The 20,185-nt window shown below is 53.3% G+C and overlaps 6 protein-coding genes across 6 annotated transcripts in view; 3 read left to right on the top strand and 3 right to left on the bottom strand.

Annotated features, from left to right (window-relative positions):
- Positions 1 to 3,445: 3,445 nt before the first annotated feature.
- UMAG_04761 (uncharacterized protein) lies at positions 3,446 to 4,219 on the bottom strand (the record flags this gene model as incomplete). Its single annotated transcript, XM_011393332.1, has 1 exon — positions 3,446 to 4,219. One exon carries the CDS (start codon positions 4,217 to 4,219, stop codon positions 3,446 to 3,448), a length of 774 nt encoding a protein of 257 aa, XP_011391634.1.
- A 1,614-nt stretch (positions 4,220 to 5,833) lies between these two features.
- Positions 5,834 to 7,135, top strand: UMAG_11999 (putative Chromatin assembly factor 1 subunit c; the record flags this gene model as incomplete). The annotated part of the gene is made up of 1 exon (XM_011393467.1): positions 5,834 to 7,135. The coding sequence occupies one exon, from the start codon at positions 5,834 to 5,836 to the stop codon at positions 7,133 to 7,135; it is 1,302 nt and encodes a 433-aa protein (XP_011391769.1).
- A 192-nt stretch (positions 7,136 to 7,327) lies between these two features.
- Positions 7,328 to 10,108, bottom strand: UMAG_11998 (putative inorganic phosphate transmembrane transporter; the record flags this gene model as incomplete). Its single annotated transcript, XM_011393466.1, has 1 exon — positions 7,328 to 10,108. The coding sequence occupies one exon, from the start codon at positions 10,106 to 10,108 to the stop codon at positions 7,328 to 7,330; it is 2,781 nt and encodes a 926-aa protein (XP_011391768.1).
- A 1,403-nt stretch (positions 10,109 to 11,511) lies between these two features.
- UMAG_04758 (uncharacterized protein) lies at positions 11,512 to 13,260 on the top strand (the record flags this gene model as incomplete). The annotated part of the gene is made up of 1 exon (XM_011393331.1): positions 11,512 to 13,260. The coding sequence occupies one exon, from the start codon at positions 11,512 to 11,514 to the stop codon at positions 13,258 to 13,260; it is 1,749 nt and encodes a 582-aa protein (XP_011391633.1).
- Positions 13,261 to 13,429: 169 nt separating this feature from the next.
- On the bottom strand, positions 13,430 to 15,022 carry UMAG_11997 (putative protein binds to translation elongation factor eEF-1; the record flags this gene model as incomplete). Its single annotated transcript, XM_011393465.1, has 1 exon — positions 13,430 to 15,022. The coding sequence occupies one exon, from the start codon at positions 15,020 to 15,022 to the stop codon at positions 13,430 to 13,432; it is 1,593 nt and encodes a 530-aa protein (XP_011391767.1).
- A 3,667-nt stretch (positions 15,023 to 18,689) lies between these two features.
- UMAG_15017 (uncharacterized protein) overlaps positions 18,690 to 20,185 on the top strand; it is a gene marked incomplete at both ends in the record, with an annotated part of 3,744 nt that continues 2,248 nt past the window's right edge. Inside the window, one exon of the mRNA XM_011393483.1 lies at positions 18,690 to 20,183. Coding sequence (XP_011391785.1) covers positions 18,690 to 20,183 — 1,494 coding nt within the window. The remainder of the gene's footprint in view (positions 20,184 to 20,185) is intronic.

Raw genomic sequence — 20,185 nt, 5'->3', positions numbered from 1 at the left:
AAGCGCAAAATTCCACCCCGCATTTGACCTGGTTTGACTGGTGACTGGTTTTAGCTCTGCAGCACTGTGACTGGTGCCCACACCATCCAATCACAAAGGGTAGAGCGCTGTTATTTTGTAAGTTAACACCAAGCCGCCTTGTGCTTTAGTCTGCTTTAACTCCGCTGTGGAGAGCAGCGCGCAGCTGATACTCGTGACTGTAGCTTTCCTTCCACAGCGTGCACGTTGGATTTTGCTCTGTGTCTGGCAAAGCTTTCCTTACGTTCACGGTCCACTATGTCTGTTTCTTCTGTATCCAGTCTTGAATTCAGACCGCCGCTATCACTGCAAACCAAAGCATGGACCAGGGTCCTTGCAAGCAAAGTCTGTCTAATGACTGCTGTGACCATCAAGCGAAAAGAAAAGGGACAAAAGAAATAAAAACGCAAATAAGAAAAGAAAAATGAGGGCCTGGAACAAGGGCTTTGCTTGTTGGCGTGACTTGTCGACGCAGCTCAGCTCAGCTCAGCTCAGCTCAGCCCCGCTCGTACGCAGTGTTTTCAGTTGGCACCCCGCCTCAGCGCCCACAACGCACAGGCATGCTCCGACCACTTTCGGAAGCGCAGCCAGAGACGATCCTTTGGATTCTTCGAGTTGGCTCAGTGACAGTCAAGAGTAAGTGAAGGGAGTTGACTTCGCAAACCAAGCGATCACGAATCATGGCATCTCGAGTGTGGCGCGCTGCGTTTCCTTTCTTCCCTAGGTTTGCACTAGCAGAAATACGAAATCGCGAATGCACTCACTGCACGTTTGGGTGCATAGCGCGGGAAATAGCATGCACCATAGCCCCTTGAAGACACACTTAGAGATTCAACCGCTCGTCCGTGTCGATCTGCGCTTGCAAACTTGGCCCTTGAACCCTGTCGAGCTGTATCAGAGGTTCCTCGAGGTTCGCGTTTGGTACCTTGTTTTAGGGTATTCCTCCTTCTCCCTTTCGCTTCCTCTTCTGGCCAACCAGCTCAGGGTCTGTTTCTATACTTGGCAGATCGGCAGTGCACGTTCCGTCGTCGTTCGAACAAGCACGCCCCAGAGCTGTCGTTGAACCATGGATGGTGCGTTTTACCAGCGCGATCGCATCTCGAATGGCGGCTCGTTCCAAGCAAGTGCTCACCGCTCGCCACCGCCACACAGCCGACAGAATTCTCAGCTCTTGGTTTGTGGGGCAAATGTCTCAAGTCAACTCAAACGATCCACTTTCACGTGGCTTGGCGCAGGCAACCGTCAGCGGTCAGATGGGATTTGCGCGAATCACGAATGTGGGCCAATCAGGTGATTCGTAAGTCGTGAGTAGTTAGACAACAAAAAAAGGTACAAAGCTGACACGAATGCAAACGGCGGCTCATGAAACTGAATCCAATTTTCGATTCGTGATTCGTGATTGCTACAGCGGCTCACGGGGCAATCACGACACATTTCACGATTCACGGTTCACGATTCACGATTTACGACTGCGCTGTGTGCTGTGTGCTGTGTGGCGCGAGTCGCGAGTCGCGGATTTGTGTGATCGCGCGGTTCGTCTTTGCTCTTGCGGCTCAAAGCTGCGTGCGGTGTGGGACTCACGGCTTCACGCATTACTATTACCAACATGTTTGGTGTAAATATATACAGTATAGCCGCACAGCGTCCTCTGCTCATCTGCCCATCACACAGATCGAAGCTGGAACAGTAGAAGATCGACGTTGGCAGCTTCGCGACTTGGGTCTGTGTGTGTGATCTACCGCCAACCCGGTGCGGACCGCGGGGCATGCGAGCGTTCTAGCCGCCTTTGTTCAGGCACCGCACAAGAGGTCAGTCGAAGACAAAGAACGTGGCGTCTAGCCTGATCTGCCTCGCGCCTTAGTCGGAGTCGTCCTTTGGAAGCTTGCTTGCTTTTGTCTCGCCTGGCAAGAGCTTCAGGACCAAGCGATCCAGTCGCGGTGCGGGGCGAGCTCGCTGAGACATGGCGTAAATTCGTGACTACACGCGCGCACCAGACCATGCTATGCTCCCGTTCTGTTCGCGGTATGACCCACCAAGCACGACAATCACGAATTGAAACCAGAACACATCACCATCGCTACTGCGCGCAGCAGCCCTTGTAACACGTTTGGTTGCAGCGTGCATTTCGTAACCCTAAGCTTGAAAGCTGCGCCAGTGTATAATGGTAGTGAATCGTTGTGGCACAACACAGTGCTGGCACGCTAGCACAGCGTGAAAACAAATGCTGAACTTACTTCATCCGGCTGTCTCGGCACAGGCACGAGTCACGAGTGTGGCCAAGGCAGGACCCAAGAGCTATTCGTATTCGGCTTGCTGCTTGATGGTAGGAATCATCACGTTCGCTTGTCGTTCTACTGAAGCGTGCGTCGGTGAGACCGTTAAGACGCTCAACCACGCGGATGGCTTTGTTACGCACTCTCCCTGTCATCTCGTATGGTGTTGGTCGTTGGTCGTTGGTCGTTGGGATTCTAGCCTGCCCGCCATGCGGACGTATGCAGATTTCTGCTCGAGAGGACGGCCGACATGGATCGCGGTTTCGCCACCGCGTCGGCAACGCTTTGACGATGCAGTCGTGCCACCAAGGAGCGTCGCATACGCGCACTTTGAAATTCGTGATTGTCTTGTCGCAAGTCGAAATCACATCCTCTCTTCTGTACCCTCTTCAGTCAAGCTAGCACAGAGCCTGAAATCAGCGACTAGAAATGCACTCATCTTAGCTCAAGGATCGAAAGCATGAGCATATCAGCCAACCAGGTACTAGCACGAATGTGGCTCGACCAGTGGTGCGCATGTATGACGGCAACCTGGCTGCCACTAGAGGCTCAACGCTCAGCACTCGACCGCTCAACACTCTACGCCGAGGGCGCTTCTCAGTCGCCGAGAATCCTGCGTGTTCACCAGCCAAGCATGCTACTGCGCACGACAAGATGCGCGCTCAGCTCAGATGGCGCTCAAGCTCCACCTCGCCACCGCATCGCACTTGGGCTTGGGCTTGGTCTGCCAACTGATTTGTCAAACCGACGTGTTTGATTCCGCAGATCCTTGACGCGTAGATGCCTCACCGCGGCAACCATGTCGAGTCACGTACGCAGGACCGAACGAATCCGTACAGAGAATGTAGATTCAAAAAAAGGAGATGGTATTGATACACAGATGACGGCACCGCTTGCAGCACCGCTGCTAGCGAGCGAATGGACGTCTGAAGTGAGAACGACCTGAGAGTCAAAACAGGTCTACAGCGACGGACGGGTGAGCAACGATAGTGGCATCGACGTAAACGTGGTTGAAACCCCGCAAATATCAAGTCAGCTGGCTGCATGTGGCATTGGAAAACGAAAGTGGATTGACATCCAAGACAAGGTAGAGAGCAGTGGAATCAAGAACAAGCACAAGAACAAGCTAAGAGCACGAGCGAGGAAGCTCGCGTTTACGCGTCAGCCTTGGACTTTTTCTTGGGACGCTCATCGTCCTCGAGGTCGATTTCGGCGTCATCGTCATCGTCATCGTCTTGGTCGTCTTCGTCATCTTCGCTGTCAAAGTCGTCATCGTCAAAGTCGAGGTCATCGGCGCCCGTGTAGAAGTCGATGGCACCTGGCCAGAAGTCCATGATCAGAGCGTGTCCGATGCCACCGGCGACCTCCTGGTCGGTGTTTTCGAAAAACGTCGAGAAGAAAGAGCCAGGCTCAAAGTCGTCGCTCTCGGGACCGCCAATGGTGGGCTTGAGCTTGGACAAGTTCTTGTCGTCCGACTTCCAGTCAATCTGCGTCTTCTCGGGCTTGGTCTCTTGCAAAAAATTGAACTCCTCCTCCAACGACTTGGCGCCCTCGACGAGCGAAAACTTCTTGACGAGCTTCTCGTTCGAGAAGAACGGGTTCTCGCGGAAACTGAACGTGATGCTCGCAGCTCGTGGGTCCTCGACATCACGCTCCACTTGCACGTTGGACAGGTACGAAAGAGCTTCGTGGTCAGCATCATCGATGTAAACGTTGGTAGCCATGCAGTTGATCAAAGCCTGGAACCAAAAGTCCTTGACCGAAGAAACGATCTCGGCACGCTTCTTGTACAGAGGAGCATTCAGCTTGAGCTCGTGCTTGATGAGCTCAACATCCGCCTTGCGGAAGTCCTTGACGAGAGCATCCACTTTTTGCTGCAGAGAATCCGAGAACGTCTTGGCCTCGGGCTGGCGGTAAGCGTCTGTCATATTGAGGCAGATGTTCTTAGAAGCACGAGTGATATGGTGGACGGGAGAAGCACGAGCAACCAGTACGAGCTTGATGAGATGATGGGTCAGATCAAAGCTATCACAGCTTTCGCCTTGATATCCATCCGTTTCAGCTCAAAATTGGAAGAGAAAAAAATCTCAGATTCGTGAATCTCGAATAAAACGTTTCTTCCAAGTTGGCAGCAAATCACGAATACCGCGTTTTTCTTTTCCTTGAGCGTTGGTGATTCGGTGCACACACGACTCGCAAAAAAATAATTGTGCGTTTAGAGACCCAAAAAAAAAAAAGAGAAAAACAAAAAAAGAAAAACTCGAAACATGCGGTGTGGAGCTCAGTGAAAAAGTCACAGTCAAGTGCTATTCTACCTGCACGTCTGTGCGCCGATGAAAATTTCTAGGGTGGCAAGCGACGAACGCTGAAATCCAACACCGCACGGACGCATCCGTAAGCCGTGATCCGTGGTCTTCGTGCTTGCATATCACCTTTCGCTCTCGCCAAAAAAAATAAATTGCCATATGTAGTGAGAGCCACGACAAGTAACACCGGGATGAGAAGGAACACAGCTAAGAGGGCTGAGAGGGAGAAGAGAAGGTAGTGGTGGAGGAAGCCTGATCTTCCAGCACCTTGGTCCTGAATCTGCTGCGCAACAACAGCTGGAGCAGCCGATCCATGAAAGAGCAGCAAGACGTAAGACATCAGCCAACAAAACTTTCTGCAGCCGAGGCTGACAGAAGCTACTAAAGCCACACTCGTCACTCGTACGCTCAAGAGCACGAAATGGCTAAAAAGGTAACACGTGATACGAGGAAACGAAGGAGACGCAGAAGCTAAGTACATGCTAAAGAGCAGGTAGAGCGAAGCAACTCGCGAGCGTGTGGAGGCATGAGGACCAAGCACCGACACGAAGCACGAAGCACAAAGGAAACTGCAAAGTGTTAGGTCATGCTGCGAGACAGTCGTGCGTAGGCGTCACGAGTCGTGCAGTGGTGAGCGGTGACGGACCCACTGAACGCGACGCGGAGCCGTCGATCTCGCATCCATTCGTGCGAGAAATACACTGCATCTGCAACTCCGAGTGAATCACGAATGGATTCACGATTCCAGCGCGTTGACGGCTGCTTGTGGATTTTGGCTTGTGGCTGCTGTCGTCGACTATTACATTTTTTTGGGCGGCGGCGGCTGCTGCGGACCTTTGCGCTTTCCGTGGTTCTTCTTAAGCGTGTTGCGCGTTCGAGGCACTCGTGATTGTTTCTAAAGTTCGAGGTCGAGCCACGCGCAGACGAGCAAAGCAGGCCAAGCAGGTCAAGCTGGAGCTGGCGGAGCTGGCGGAGCTCTCTACATTCACAATCGTGAATCGCGAATTGCGAATTGCACGCTCGCCTCCACCACACACGCTCGGCTTGTCTCTCTGTGGTTGCCAACATCTCGTTCTGCCTGCTTTCCACTAGCAACTCTGCTTGCCCTTTTCGCCATTGGCTTGCACTTTGGATACCAACAACGCGCACAAGCAGCAAGCGCTCTACGCTTCACTCGGCTGCGCTCTCGAACCGCTCCGGTCAAGGCGAAGCGCAACTGCAACTGCAACTGCAAAGATGGACGCATCGGATTTTGTCGAGGACGAAGCAGCTATTGCTCAGCAGAAGCTTTCAAACGAAGAGTACAAGATCTGGAAGAAGAATTCTCCGTTTCTGTACGACCTCGTCGTCACACATGCGCTGGAATGGCCGTCGCTCACGTGCCAGTGGTTACCCGACAAAGAGTCGCCTGCCGGTCAATCGTACACGCAGCACCGTCTACTGCTCGGCACGCACACATCGGGTCAGGACCAGAACTATCTTCAGTTCGCCCAAGTGCAACTGCCTACTACGGGGGCTGATGGAGCATCGAATTCAGCCGAGTCTCGTCTAGATCTCAAACAGTACGACGAGGACAAGGGCGAGATCGGAAGCTATTCGGCCACCACGGCCCGTTTGTCGATTGTACAGAAAATCAACCACGACGGAGAGATCAACAGGGCAAGATATTGTCCTCAGAATTGCGATTTGATCGCCACTCGAAGTGTGACGGGAAAGACGTACATCTTTGACCGTACCAAGCACAGCAACACGCCGAGTGCCGATGGCGTCTGTCGACCGGATATCATCCTGGAAGGGCAGCACAAGGAAGGATACGGTCTGTCTTGGTCGCCGTTGAAACAAGGCCATATTCTCGCTGCAAGCGAAGATACGACAGTTTGTCACTGGGACATTAACAACTACACAAAGCCCAACAACACGCTTCAGCCTAGCGCGACCTACACTGGGCACACTGCGATTGTGGAAGATGTTGCGTGGCACAATCACCACGAGTCGCTCTTCGGTTCGGTGGGCGATGATCGCCAGCTGCTCATCTGGGACATCCGAGAGCCAGCGTCTGCACCCAAGTACCGCGTCGAAGCGCACACGGGTGAAGTCAACGCACTAGCATTCAGTCCTGAGAACGAAAACATCCTGGTCACCGGATCGTCTGACAAGAGTGTGGGCGTATGGGATCTGCGCAACCTCAAAGTGAAACTGCACTCGCTCGAATCGCACACGGACGAGATCCTGTCGGTCTGCTGGTCGCCCCACCACGCCACTGTCTTAGCGAGCGCATCCGCCGACCGAAGAGTCAACCTTTGGGACCTCAGCAAGATTGGTCAAGAACAGACCCCCGACGACGCAGAAGACGGTCCGCCGGAACTCATCTTTGTACACGGCGGTCACACCAGCCGCCCCACCGATCTCGCTTGGAGCCCGCACATGGAGTGGGCGCTCACCAGCGCTGCCGAGGACAACATCGTCATGGTCTGGAGACCCAGTAAGGCCGTCATTGATACCGGCAACGAGGAGCTCACCCCCGACGATCTCGAGTAACACGCCACACGTCCCGAAATCCTCCATCGCACCATCACGAATGCATTTTTCTTCCATTCATCTCTGTGTGTGTCTCGGTGCTTTTGTCCGCTAACGCTCATGCGCTCATGCGCTCATGTGTAACTTGTCCAGGCTGAGATTTCAGGATCAAAGTGGAAACTCTTGTTGGAAACCAGTAGCACTTGACGGAGCTCAAAACTGGAGCGCATACATGATCACGACGCCGATCGTACCGACGATGAGGGTAGCGACGACGCTAGCAAAAATGCCGACCTTTAAAAAGTCCTTGACCGAGACGTATCGGTCGCCGAGGTCGTCTTCCATGGAAACGGCGATCTGGTTCGGATAGCCACTAACGGGCAAGCCCATGGCGGCACTGGCAACAAGTGTGGTGGCCATGATCAACAGTCTCGGATGCGGATGTTCGAGGCTCTCTCCGACCTGTGCTGCAATGGGCACGAGCAAGACGGCTGCGATCGTGTGGCTGATAAACGTGGCCACCACGAGCCCGATCGAGAGCAGCGCCACAAGGATCTGCCACAGGGGCAGCTCTTTGACGATCTCCTGAATTAGATCGTCGAGTGATTCCAGCAGTCCAGACGACGTGACGGCTTTGCCGAGTGCTATGCCGCCCATCGCCAGGAAGACGACGGTCCACAGAAACGTGTTAAAGTCCTCCTTGGTGAGAATGCCCGTCCCAAAGAACAGAACCATGGGGATGATAGCGATAATGCCCATGTCTCCAACGATCGATTCAAAGTTCTTCTCCAAACACCACAGCGCGATCGTCGACATGGCAACCGCCGAGATGAACCACTGGATCTTGGTGAACGAGTCTCGCGATTCGCCCAACTTCTTGATCACCGTACCGTTTCCAGCACCGTACGACCAGAGCAGGATCAACCAGATCACAACGAGCGAGAGACCAGACACGGGGATCGTGACCGCAAACCACTGCAACCATCCGACCGGCTGCTTCATGTACTGCAGCGCAATCAAGTTTTGCGGCGAAGCGATGGGCGACGTCTGGCCACCGATGTTTGAGGCGAGCGCAATGCCCATGATCAGGCTCGAAGCGTACGGCGATTTCGACGGAAGCGTGCGCAGGATGGGCTGGATGAGTGAATACATGAGCACAGGCGCAGCCACGTTGCTGATCCACATGCTGGCAAAGCAGGCGACACCCATGTGGGCTAGCAGCACCACGCTTGGCCGTGTCCCCGCGAGACGCAGAATCTTGGTGGCGAGGATCTTGTCGATTCCGTATTTGGAGAGCGCAGCGGCCAAAGTGAATCCACCGAGCAGGAGACACATGTTGGGCGCAAACATCTGCGAGAAGATCCACTTTGTCGTTTCGGGCGCCGTCATTCGGCGGTCCTTGACGTCATCCGTACGCGCGACACGAAGAGTCACAACGAGCAGAGGCACCATGAGGGATGTCACAAACAGCGGGATCACCTCGGTAGCCCAAAGGATGGTGCAGAACACGAGCATCGCCAAGCAGTTCTGCTCTTCGACACGGTGGAAGAATCGCAGGCCAGGAGCCTTGAGCAGCGCAACGAGCGCGGTGAAGGCGATGACGAGATGTACCGTACTCACGCTCAACCAGCTGGGCACGGTCAAGCTTCCGCACGGCGTACGCAGCCTGAGCGGTTTCTTGACTTGAAAGTTGTTCCTCTTGCTGGAGCCCATGACGCTCCTCTCGAGCGCAGCACCTTGGGCTCTCCTCTCGATACCAATCATCTCCCTCCATACGGTGTTTCTCTGCCAAACCACCTGTTCGCGCAGATGCGTTTTCAGAGAGCTGCTAGCTGCCGCAAAATCGCCTCCAGTCACCACTTTGGCGTACAGCTGGATAAGCGTATCGATGCATTCATCTAGGCTGCGTTTGGTCTCGGCGGTGAAGGGCTGTTGGGTGCGCAAGCTGTCGTTCATGTAACGATCCTTGAGGTCGGATTTGGTAATCTTGTCGTACTTTTTGAGAATCTTGCGCATGCCCGTCTCGTTGAGCTGGACGAATTGCTTGAGTTCGGACATGGCGACAAAAAGGTCCGTGATGCGCTTTTTAAAGGTGATGCGCATGTCGATCGCATAGTCGTTATCGGCGGTCCAGATGGACATGGATTTGGCATCGCCGCCGGCGTAGCTACTATCGCCTGCATCGCTAGAGCCAGGAGCGAGGCGGTCTTGAGCGTTGCTAGCCGAGTCATCGCCAGCTCGCGCGAGGCCAAGGGAGCGACGTCGGACGGGTTTTTTGCCAAAGATGCTTCCCCAGCGAGCCTTGGAGCCGGTCTGACTGGCGTTAGAGCTGCTGCGCGCTCTTTTTGCCAAGTCACAAGTGTCAGCGCCGATTTCAACCGAGTCAGTGGATTGGTCGAGGAGCTGACTGGACCGGTTCCTGTTGTTGGACGGTCGAGTGGGTGGATGGCCGTCGTCGGTGGTAGCACGGCTGTCCTTGCGCGAGCGCGAAGGAGCCGAGCCTTCGCGCATGCGTTGCTCCTGACGAGAAGCTTCGTTGTACTTGCTCGGATGTGTGAAAACATCGTCGATGCTGGGGCGTCGAGTGGTGCTGGCCTTGGCGGTTCGGACGGTATCCAGGGCGTCGTCATCGTCGTCATCGTCGCTCATGCCATAGTCGGAATTGTCCTCAAAGTCCTCGTTCTCGGTCCTTTCGAGATCATCTTTGAGCTGTTGAAGGTCGGCTCGCAATTCGGTGTCTTTTTCGAGGTAGAATTCGACAATCTTGTTGAGCTCCTTGTCGAGAAGCGGTACAAATGCACGGTCAGTTTCGCTGGTATCGGCGTTCTGTAGCAGACCCGAGGATTCATTCTCGACGTCAGAATAAGGAGCGTTGGGGACCGATGGAAGCTCCTTTTCCATCATGTAGATGGCCTTTTTGAGATTCGAGTAGGCGATGTACTTGTCGGCCCAGTCGGGTACCGCGTTGAACTGGAGGCTATGCGAGAACTTCATGGTGCCGCGTTGCTCGAGATGGGACTGTATACGTTGTTGTAGTTTGGAAAGCGTAGGAGGGAGATCTAGTCTGTGTGCACCTGTATCTGACGGAGCGAAGGACTGGAGCGCGATCAGCTCGCCCTGGTCGCTGCCGTGAGATTTGCGGTTCTCCGAACGCGTGGACTGCCGAGAAGAGAAAGCGAGAGAAATGCCCTGAGCAGCGCCGTCTTGTGCGGAAGAGACGATCTGATGTGTACCGGTGGTTTGCTGGTTGGGGGGATCCATGCAACGGAACGACAAGAGGTCGAAACGAGAGGCAAAGAATCGGAAGGTGGGTTACAACCAACGAGCTAGCGTGCAACAAGGCAAAGCAAAGCAAAGCAAAGCAAAGCAAAGCAAAGCAAAGCAAAGCAAAGCAAAGCAAAGCAAAGCAAAGCAAAGCAAAGCAAAGCAAAGCAAAGCAAAGCAAAGCAAAGCAAAGCAAAGCAAAGCAAGAGCGGTGAATGGAAGGGTGAGGATGTTCGAGGCACTCTGTCGAGTGACAGATAGACTTTGCTTATGTACCGGAGAGACTCGAGCAAGGATGATGACGGTCGATTGGGATGGATTGTCAGAACATTCGCGATTCTGTGATTACGAATTCGTGATTGGCGTCGGTGAGTCGAATCACGAATCGTGAATCACAATCGTGAATGGTGAACGTGCACAACACTCACAGTGAGAGTCTCTCACGACTCGTGACTAGTGATACACGATAGTGCTCTCCAAGTACAAAGCAACTAACAACTCACTACAAACTCATCACTCTGTGACTGATCAGCTTGAAGCAATCACCAATCACGAATTCTCAAGTGCTTTTATCGCTGCCCAAACACCAGAGAACCGCTGTGCAACTACAGTTTTTTTTTCTTCCCTTTTTTTTTTCTCTTCTTTTTCTTTATTTTGATTCGGATCATTTCGTGGGTGCCATGCACGATGATACCGCCCACATCCGTGTTCGTGCGAAGACGGAAACATTCACGATTCTCTTCTTGATCAACAACTATTCTGAATTGGCGTTCGCTTTCAGCCAAGCAACAGCGGCAGAGAATGCGGTGAGCGGGACACATCCGCAGGAGACAAGTCGAGCGTCGAGCTGCGACTTACTGTACAATCGTACATTCGTGATTATGTTTGGCCAAGAAAAAGAAGGGGTAAATCGGGGGGAAAAAAAAAGGGTCCAGAAATCGTGAATTTTGTACGGTCCACAATCACCAATCACGAATTACACTCATCGACGATTCCGCTTCACCACGATCGCCACCACCATTCGCTGCCTAACAACAATCACGAATGGCAGCTACGCATCTCCACTCACCGGAGTAGCTAGCAGCAGTATCAGAAAGCAATCCGAGTCTGTCAGATGAGATTGTTCGATCGTGATGGGCCACGGCAAATCGGATCGACCCTTCCTTAGCGCCGCCGAGCACTCTGGCGTCTACGGCGCCCACTCGGCCTCGTCTGGTAAAGCTGGCGCACTGGAACAAGCCAGCTTCCATCCTGTTTCATATGACTGCTGCGCCATCTCGTTCCAACCATGGTCTGTCCCCGTCTGCTCGCCAGACTGCGGTATCGCATTCGAGCTCACCAACCTCATCCCCTTTCTGCGCAAATTTTCTTCGGTCCACCCAGTCACGGGTAAACGGTTTGATTTGGACAATGTTGTTCGCTTGAACCTGCACAAGAATCAACATGGCAGGTTCCACGATCCTGTCTCGTTCAAGGAATTCGGTCAGCACTCACATCTCGTTGCTATTCGGCAGAGTGGCAACGTGTTTCTATGGGACACTGTACAGAGGCTCAATCTCAAGCCAAAGTACATGAAGGACTTGGTCACAGATCAAGCTTTTACAAAAAGCGACATCATCACGGTGCAGGATCCGGAGCATCCAGAGCACCGCAATCCGAGTGAGATGCATCATGTCAAGAATGCATTAAAGCTGACGCAGGCGGACAAGGGCATCGATAGCTCGCAACAGATCAACATGGGTGCAATCGGAAGCACACACAAGCTGCTCAGTACGCTTCGAGAAACCACACAACCCGATATGCACACCGCATCGGCATCATCCTCGACGTCCGCATCCAAGCACACCACCACTGCCTACTCGCGCAACAAAGCTTCCGGCAGCTCGACCGGTATGACGGCGGCCAGTTTCACCTCGTCGTCGCTCACCCCGCGCACCGCGATCGAACGCGTTATCCTAGACGACGAAGAAGTCATGTTCTCACATATCAAATCGCGCCCCTCTTCCAAGGCCTACGTCCGCCTCTCGACCAACTTTGGAGCGCTGAATCTCGAACTTCACTGCGGCAAAGCGCCCAAAACATGCTTCAACTTTCTCCAGCTTTGCAAACACGGCAAATACGACGACACGCTATTCCATCGCAACATTCCCGGCTTCATGATCCAAGGTGGTGATCCCACAGGAACCGGTCGTGGCGGATCCAGCATTTGGAATTCCAACTTCAGAGACGAATTCAACGAGCCGGGCGCTTTCAAACACGACACGCGCGGAGTACTGAGCATGGCAAACAAGGGGAAGGATACGAATGCCAGTCAATTTTTCATCACGTATAGAGGCGTACCGCATCTGGATGGCAAGCATACCGTCTTTGGTCGACTCGTGGACGGCGACAAGGATGCGACGTTGACAAAGATGGAGCAGGTTCCAAGTGAACAAGGTACAGATCGTCCGTTGAAAAAGATACAAATACAGGACGTGTTGGTTACCGAGGATCCGTTTGAACAGTATCAGTTGAGACAGAAGCAGAGTGCGAAAGCCAACGATCCCACCGATCCCGAGTACCAGAGGAGGATGGAAAAAAGAAAGCGGAGGCAAAACGATAGGACCACTTGGCTGGGCACCGAATTGCCAACCAACCATCCAGAGGCTCAACAAAAACAAAGCGAAACCAAGATCGACAATCTACTGGTCGGGTCTTGGAGCGTCGGAAAGTATCTCAATTCGACGGGTCGACCGAGGACAAAGACGATACAAGCGCATCCGGCTCGCAAAGAGCATGACGAGAGCGCGGCCAAGAAGACAAAGACCAACACCAACGCCATCGCCATCGCCAACGCCAACGCCAACGCCAACGCCGGATTTGGCGATTTCTCTGCATGGTAAGACGTACAGCATCAACTGTAACACCAAAAGGCATCAACACGTTTCAACAATCCACGCTTGTCATAGACTACACACGTTACGAGCAGCAAACATCACAGAGTGCAGCAGCGATAATGAAGAGTACGTTAACTAGTTATTGCCAAACAAAATCTATCCAACAAGATGGTAATCAGACAAGCGTGTTAGGAGCAGTCTGGGCCGGAACGTCGTGCTGGTAGTTATCGACATTGATATCGTTGAGACCCAAATCCTCGTTCTGGTCGTACGTCCTGGTGTATCTCTGCTCGACGATCTGCTCGTCCGGATCGGGAGCATAGGGATTTTGAATGTACGAGTTGGCCAACGGATCGTCCAGGATGACGGTATACGGCAACGTCTCACAGCTGATGACGCTCTTGAGCTTGCCCAAGAAGCCTTCAAACGTAGCCGCCTGAGATGACGAATCGCCGCGCATCAGGACGCGTTCGGACAGCTCGTCGTACACCTGTTGCAACAGACCTTCCAGTGTCGTGAATCGTCCACCGAGCGTTCCCGGTGACAGATGCAGGTCGATCTCGGGAATTGCAAAACCGGCAGTTTCGGATTTGAGCACGTCTCTCGAGAGATCCTCCTTGTCTTGAACTTTGAGCGTGAGCTTTCGACCCTGTTCGGAAATCGCAGCACCGGACTTGACTTCGTTGTCCTTGTACCCGCAGTTTTCGCAGTTGGTCGACATGATGAGAATGTCCTTGAAGTAGGGAATGTTGACCTTTTTCATGCGTGTTTCCAGAGGCGCGTTACAGGACGAGCATGTACCGGCAAACGTATAGACTTCTTCATTGTCAAACTCGGTCTCGCCGGCGTTCTTGTCGAAACCGGTGGTGTGCACTTGCTCGTCGTTGTCATCCTGGTTGCCGAGAGCCGCCGGACCGGAAAGACCGAGAAGCTCGTTCTGCTCTTTGGAACGTGGGTAGTCGCGCTTGCTCCACTTTGCGTCCGACATGCCGCGCCCCTGAACATCGCCCATGAATTCAACAAACGAGTTGCCAGATGGATCGTCGAGGCGGATCGAGAAAGCAGGCACTTTGCGCTTGTCCTTTTCTTCGGCACTCATCGACGACGAGCTAGCTCCCACGGGACCGAGACTGCGCAAGCCTGACGAGACATTTTCATCATCGGCATTGACTTGATCTTGTTCTGACGCTTTGTCCTCGCCCAAAATGTCTCGGAGCTTGTCGCAGATCTGCTCGATCTTGGCATATGCGTCCGGCTGCATGTGCTTGCGCAACGGCTGGTCCAGTTCCAAATCACGAAGCGTGTCCGAGATGACACCTTCGATGGTGGTGAGCTGACCTTTCTTGGGCGGAATCTCGATCTGGAGCTCGGGAATGTTGACGGTGCAGAATTCGGACTTGACCACCTGGCGGTTAAGGTCAGCGGTGTTGGTGACGTGAACAGTGTAGAGACAGCCTTTTTGCTGAATCTGACCAGCGGACTGAATCTCGCTATTGCGATTGCCGCAGTGAGGACAGAAGAACGAGACAACGATGACCTCGCGGAAGTAAGGGATGTAGGTGAGCAGCATGCGCGTGGTGCCTTCTTTGTGGCATTCCATGCAGAGCGAGCTGATCTCTTCGACCATCTTTTGCTCGCCCGCGTCGGCAGTAGCCGCATCGGCTAGCGAAGCAGATGGAGCAGCCTGATCATGGTCGGCAACGTATTCTCCAATCGGCTTGAAAAAGTGCTTGGAATCCTCTGCGGTCTGCTGTGGTGCCAAAGACATTGTGGTAGCGTCGGCGATCTCAACGTCGTGGATGGTGAATTCCGTGTTGGGTCTCTTCTGCTGCGGTCCTCCAACTGGGTCTGTTGTACGTTTCATATGAGTTGCGAGTTGCACCGACGTCGACTCGTTTGCGACTGCTTAGTGATTAGTGGTGACGGGTGACGGGGCGCAAGAGAGTTGGCAACTGCTGCTGATGTCGGGCGATCCCATTATCAATCCAAGTAAAAACAGTTGTAGAAAAAAAAAGAGTGACTGAGTCGTGAGTGTTGCACGCCACTCGCTCCACACACGGAATCTTTGCGTTGATGTGTGGAGTTTTTTTTTTTTTTTTTTTTTTTTTAAATCAATCGACAAGCGCACTTGTCCTAGAGGTTGACCAAATCGTGAATCACGAAACACCAAAATTCAAGACGTGGCACCTTCCAGCAGCTTCTTGTCCGTGGTCGCTCAACCAACGCCAAACTTGACGGCTTAACACTGGAATTTTTGCTGCGTGATGTAGCCCAAAGCACAGAGCTGAGCGTGAAGCGCCTCAGCTTAGAAATCGTGAATAATTCACGATTCGTGCCACGTGAGTTGAATCCAATCGCAGCTCCCAAAGTTTTGATTCTAGGGCGTAACATGGCAACTTTGTATCATTCACGATTCACTGTGTTTCAATCACGAATTTTCGAATTTCGAATTTGGGATTTGTGATTTGTTGTCATCATCACAAAGTACTTTTACGCGCCACGTGCCTACTCGTTCGCCGTGAGTTCCACAACAAGTTACGGAGTTGCCTATTCCAGGGCGGCCGGAATCCGGCCTCGAACAAAGTCCATTTGCCATTCATGATTCACGATTGGGATGCGCAGCCGAAGTGACATAGCACCGCGTCACTCCGATGTGTACCACAGAAGTGCGACTGTCAGCGCGCTCCATCCGTGATCTGTGAGCTGTGATTTGGGCGCGAGCGAATCCGTGCCCCGATTCCGTCCGCTTGTTGGCATTGATTCACTGATCTCGCCTACACAATCAACTCTCGTGGGCGTTGTAGATCTACTCGACTGGCAACGTCGTCAGTGAACCACATGGAATGTTCGAGATGAAAGGCGGAAATGTTTAGCAGGGGAAACCACAAAGCACGCGCCACGTTGTACGTTCGATGGAACGTGGCTTGAATAATTGACCAGGCTGCGCATCAGCACCAGAGGGGTTCACGACGGTTTGTCGAGTTGGCCTGCTTACTCGACTGCATAGATTCACGATTCACGATTCACGATTCACGATTCACGATTCACGATTCACGATTCACGATTCACGATTCACGATTCACGATTCACGATTCACGATTGGCCGCGTCATTTACGCGATTGTGACTGTCGCAGTATGTGAGTCGTGCGACCAAACCAGTTGAGGCGAAGCCAGACGCTGACGGCCTTGGCATTCATCTTTGGCTGTCGGTCTCGGAAACTGCTTCACGCGGGCCGGACTGATTCCTGCTTGATTTCGACGCAAAGTACTGCTATACAGCTTTAGAAACGCTTGGCTTGCGGCGTTGCTGCAACTGGGTTACAAATCTAGACACGGAACAGGGTCAGAGTCAATTGACTTTTCTAGCTGGCGCATTCATGATTCACGATTTGTATTTTGGTGTCACGGTGCAATATATGCAAGCAACTCTTGACAACCGCTCCCAACTCTCGTGACTGAAGCTCGGGCAAGCGTGGGAAACCAACAGCGCTTGAGGTCTCATCACCCAGTGAGACGCAGAGTTGGCGCAGCTGCACCGAGTGCAAGTGCATTACTTAAAGACTTGAAGTGATCGCTACAGCATCAGCTCGATTTGACGGCTGCGGGCGACTCACGATGGCTCGAGCCCATTCGCGATTCAATGATCAGGAGGTCACCAGTTCACGATTGACATTCACAATCATGAATTACTCGAACGGGCATGATCTGTGACCTGAAGAGTTTCACCCGTCTCACGCGTCTCACGCGCTTCGACGTTTCACGCTTTGCGGTCGACATGATCCGAGTCTACTCCTCACAAAGCAAGAGCAGAGATGGAAAAAGGCGCCTCAAGTGGGTCGTCGCATCTGAAGCTTATACCTTGGCAAGCGCTTGCTTGGCAACGAGAACGAGATGGGTTGTTATTCAGCAGCTTTCCGACGTCGTCTTCCGACGCTTTTCGGTCCGAAACCAGTCACAGATTTGATGGCGCGAAAATCGTGTTCGTTTACGATTCGTGATTGTAATTTGAATTAGTGCATTGTCGCCGCACTAACTAGTAGCTCGTACAGTGGAGAGGTAACTTGTTTGAATTCGCTTGTCGTCACGTCCGACCGACACAGTCACGAGTCCACGGTCGATGTCACAAATTCAGTGAAATCTAGTACGACGGCTTGCACAGCCACGAGTGAGTCGTGAGTCAGGAATAACGCGGCGCTGTGCGATTATCAAGTTTGGAAACGGAAACAGTGGCACACCGAGAGCGCGTTCTATATCTGCCCGCCTCGTCTGGATTCTTGATTGGCTGAGCACGTCAAGTCTAGAACGGTAGCGATGTAACGTCCACGCGCGCTTCTGTAAGCGTGATGATGGTGGAGCTAGAGACTCACGCTTTTGACGATGTACGATTCACGCTTCACGATTCACGCTTCACAATTGGGTGGTCTGGTGCTTGGCAGAAAACGCGGAGTTGGCGACGGCGGTGCGGATGTATGCGACGTGCTGCATCACGATCGCAGATGAAGTGTTTGTGCTGATCGTGCAAGCCAATCGTGAATTATGAATTTTTGGAATCGTGAATGTTGCACTCGTCACTTTTGCAACTTCGGAAAAACGGCTTAGGCACGGCAGTACAACCTAAATTCCTCGTGATATTTCTTGTGTCGGCTCGCTTCCAGTCAAGAGCCGCAAACGCAATCATCCGTCGTCTCTTGGAGAAATATTTTTTTTTCTTAAAAATTGAATTACGATTTACAATTTCAGGCTTTGAGCTCGCCGCCCGCGCTCGCGCTCGCGCTCTCTTTGGTATTTGCTGACAAGGCTCAGCTCAGCCGGCGGACTCACGACTCAGTCACGAGTGCGCTCACAACTGAGTGACTTTGGGTTTTGGTCGGTGTCTCGTCTCGATCGTCGTTGATCGTGTTGGTCTGCCTCGTGACTCGCTCGCACCTTTCTCCTCTTGCTCGCTATCTGACGACTCACCATGATCACATCCGACCAGGTACGATATACAACTCAACCTCATACATCGCCTGCACTCTAGCAGCATTCCAACCAACCACACCTCTCTCTCCCCTTGGCACTCTTTCACTCCTCTGCAAACCCAATCTCTCTTTGGCATTGGCTTCACTTTCGCTTTGGCTGCCGCTCTTTAGCGTCTTGCACTCACCGATAGCTGTTTGCCAACGTCGCACGCTGCTTGGCTTTCTCGCCACGTCCCTTCAGCGACACCACTTCTGCATCCATCATCCCCCAACTCGACTCGGATACTCGCTCCGTTGGACTATTCTCGTCAACGCTTCACAGCACCGCGCAGTCGTACCTCCCAAATGAAGACCTTCAGCTGCTAGCAAACAGCCTTTCGTCAGTTCTGCTTTCTTCCGTCCTACCTCTTGACGCCAAGATCGCAGACCCGCTCATCAGTTCGTCGTTCCGCGCTCGTCACACCCTTTTCACCATGGCTGATCCCGCTTCTGATCCGCTTTCACAGTCACAGGCCAGACCCGTCTCTCCTGCCACCTCCAGCCTCTCTTCCGACGCCGCTGCATGCAAGATTGCTGCAAATGCTGTCGAAGCACCCAAGTGCCCCATCGCTTGGGGCGCCTGGCTTCGCAAATACCAGCTGGGCAATTGGTGCGAAAGGGTTTCTCCTCAGTCTGCAATCGATCCCAAAGACTCGCTTTCTGACTTGCATCCCCATCATGCCGCCTCAATCGCAGAGTCTGCCTCTGCAACACATGCTTCCGACGCGCCCACCCCAATCGCACCGACATCTTCTCATCCACCTACCACCTCCGCCAAACTCTGCCAGCCTTTCCGAGTTCCCAACGCTCATCGACACGTCAAAGTCGACGCCGGATCATCCATCGATTCCATCGAGTTTTTCCGTCAAAATGGCTGGCTTGCTGCCCCTCCCTTGCCCCGTCGACAATATCGACGAGTTCTCGAGGCGCTCCGTCGCCACGGTCTCACAGTAGCCCAGGACCGCGAGGCACTCCTCCTCTACATCAAACATGCCAAGGCCGTCTTCAAGTGTGCATATGCCTCCTTCATGGTCGAAAGCACCGATGAGGCCTCTATGCTCATCTTGGCCCAAGATGGCGGTAACGCTCAGGTTCATATGGTCCCCAGGACGCTCACCCTGTGCTCACACGCCATGCTCTTGCCCGACAGCGAGGTGCTCGTCGTCAACGACGCAAAAAAGGACTGGCGATTCCGTGCGTGTCCCTCGACCCTCGCCGGCACCATCACCAATGCCAACGGCAACCCCATGAGCTTCTACGCCTCTGCGCCCCTCATCCTCTCGTACAATCTCTACGGCACCGAAGGCTGCATCCAGGTGGGTCGTCTCTGCATCATGGACGAGCTCCCTCGTCCCGACTTTAACCAAGCCGATGCCGACCTTCTCTATTCGATTGGCAAGATGGCCGGCGACGCCCTCGAGAAGGAGTACCAAAGCCTTAAGAACGCCCGAGCCGCCGAAATGCAACAACGCACCAGCTCGCTCATCCGCGCCTCGGAGGACACGGCTTTAAATGCACAGCTCCGCCATTTCAACTCCTCGAGCAACTCGAGCACCGAATCTGGCGATGATTTCTCACGCTACTCGCTCGTCGTCATCGATCGAGCCTGCAGAGAGTTGCGAGAATGCCTCGGAGCAGCTGGTGTCGCCGCTTTCGATATCAGCAATTTCCGCTTCCGACGTCAACCCGCCAACACCGTCTCTCCACGCTCCTCGAGCGCCTTTTCGAAAGCCTCGTTGCCAGCATGGCACTTGCTCGACGGTCACCACACCACCGAACCGCTCACCCCGCCCGACGAATCTGTATCTACGCCTACCTACATCGACCCGGACTCGCCCATCATCTCACCCAGGATAAGTCGCAACTTTTCCTCCAACCAAGCAGGTGCAATGCTTCACGCCATCGATCTACGCGAGGGCTCGCCACCGCC

The sequence above is a fragment of the Mycosarcoma maydis genome, chromosome 17 (assembly GCF_000328475.2).
Source record: "Mycosarcoma maydis chromosome 17, whole genome shotgun sequence".
Lineage (NCBI taxonomy): Eukaryota > Fungi > Basidiomycota > Ustilaginomycetes > Ustilaginales > Mycosarcoma > Mycosarcoma maydis.
This window is presented reverse-complemented; position numbering and strand designations above follow the sequence as displayed.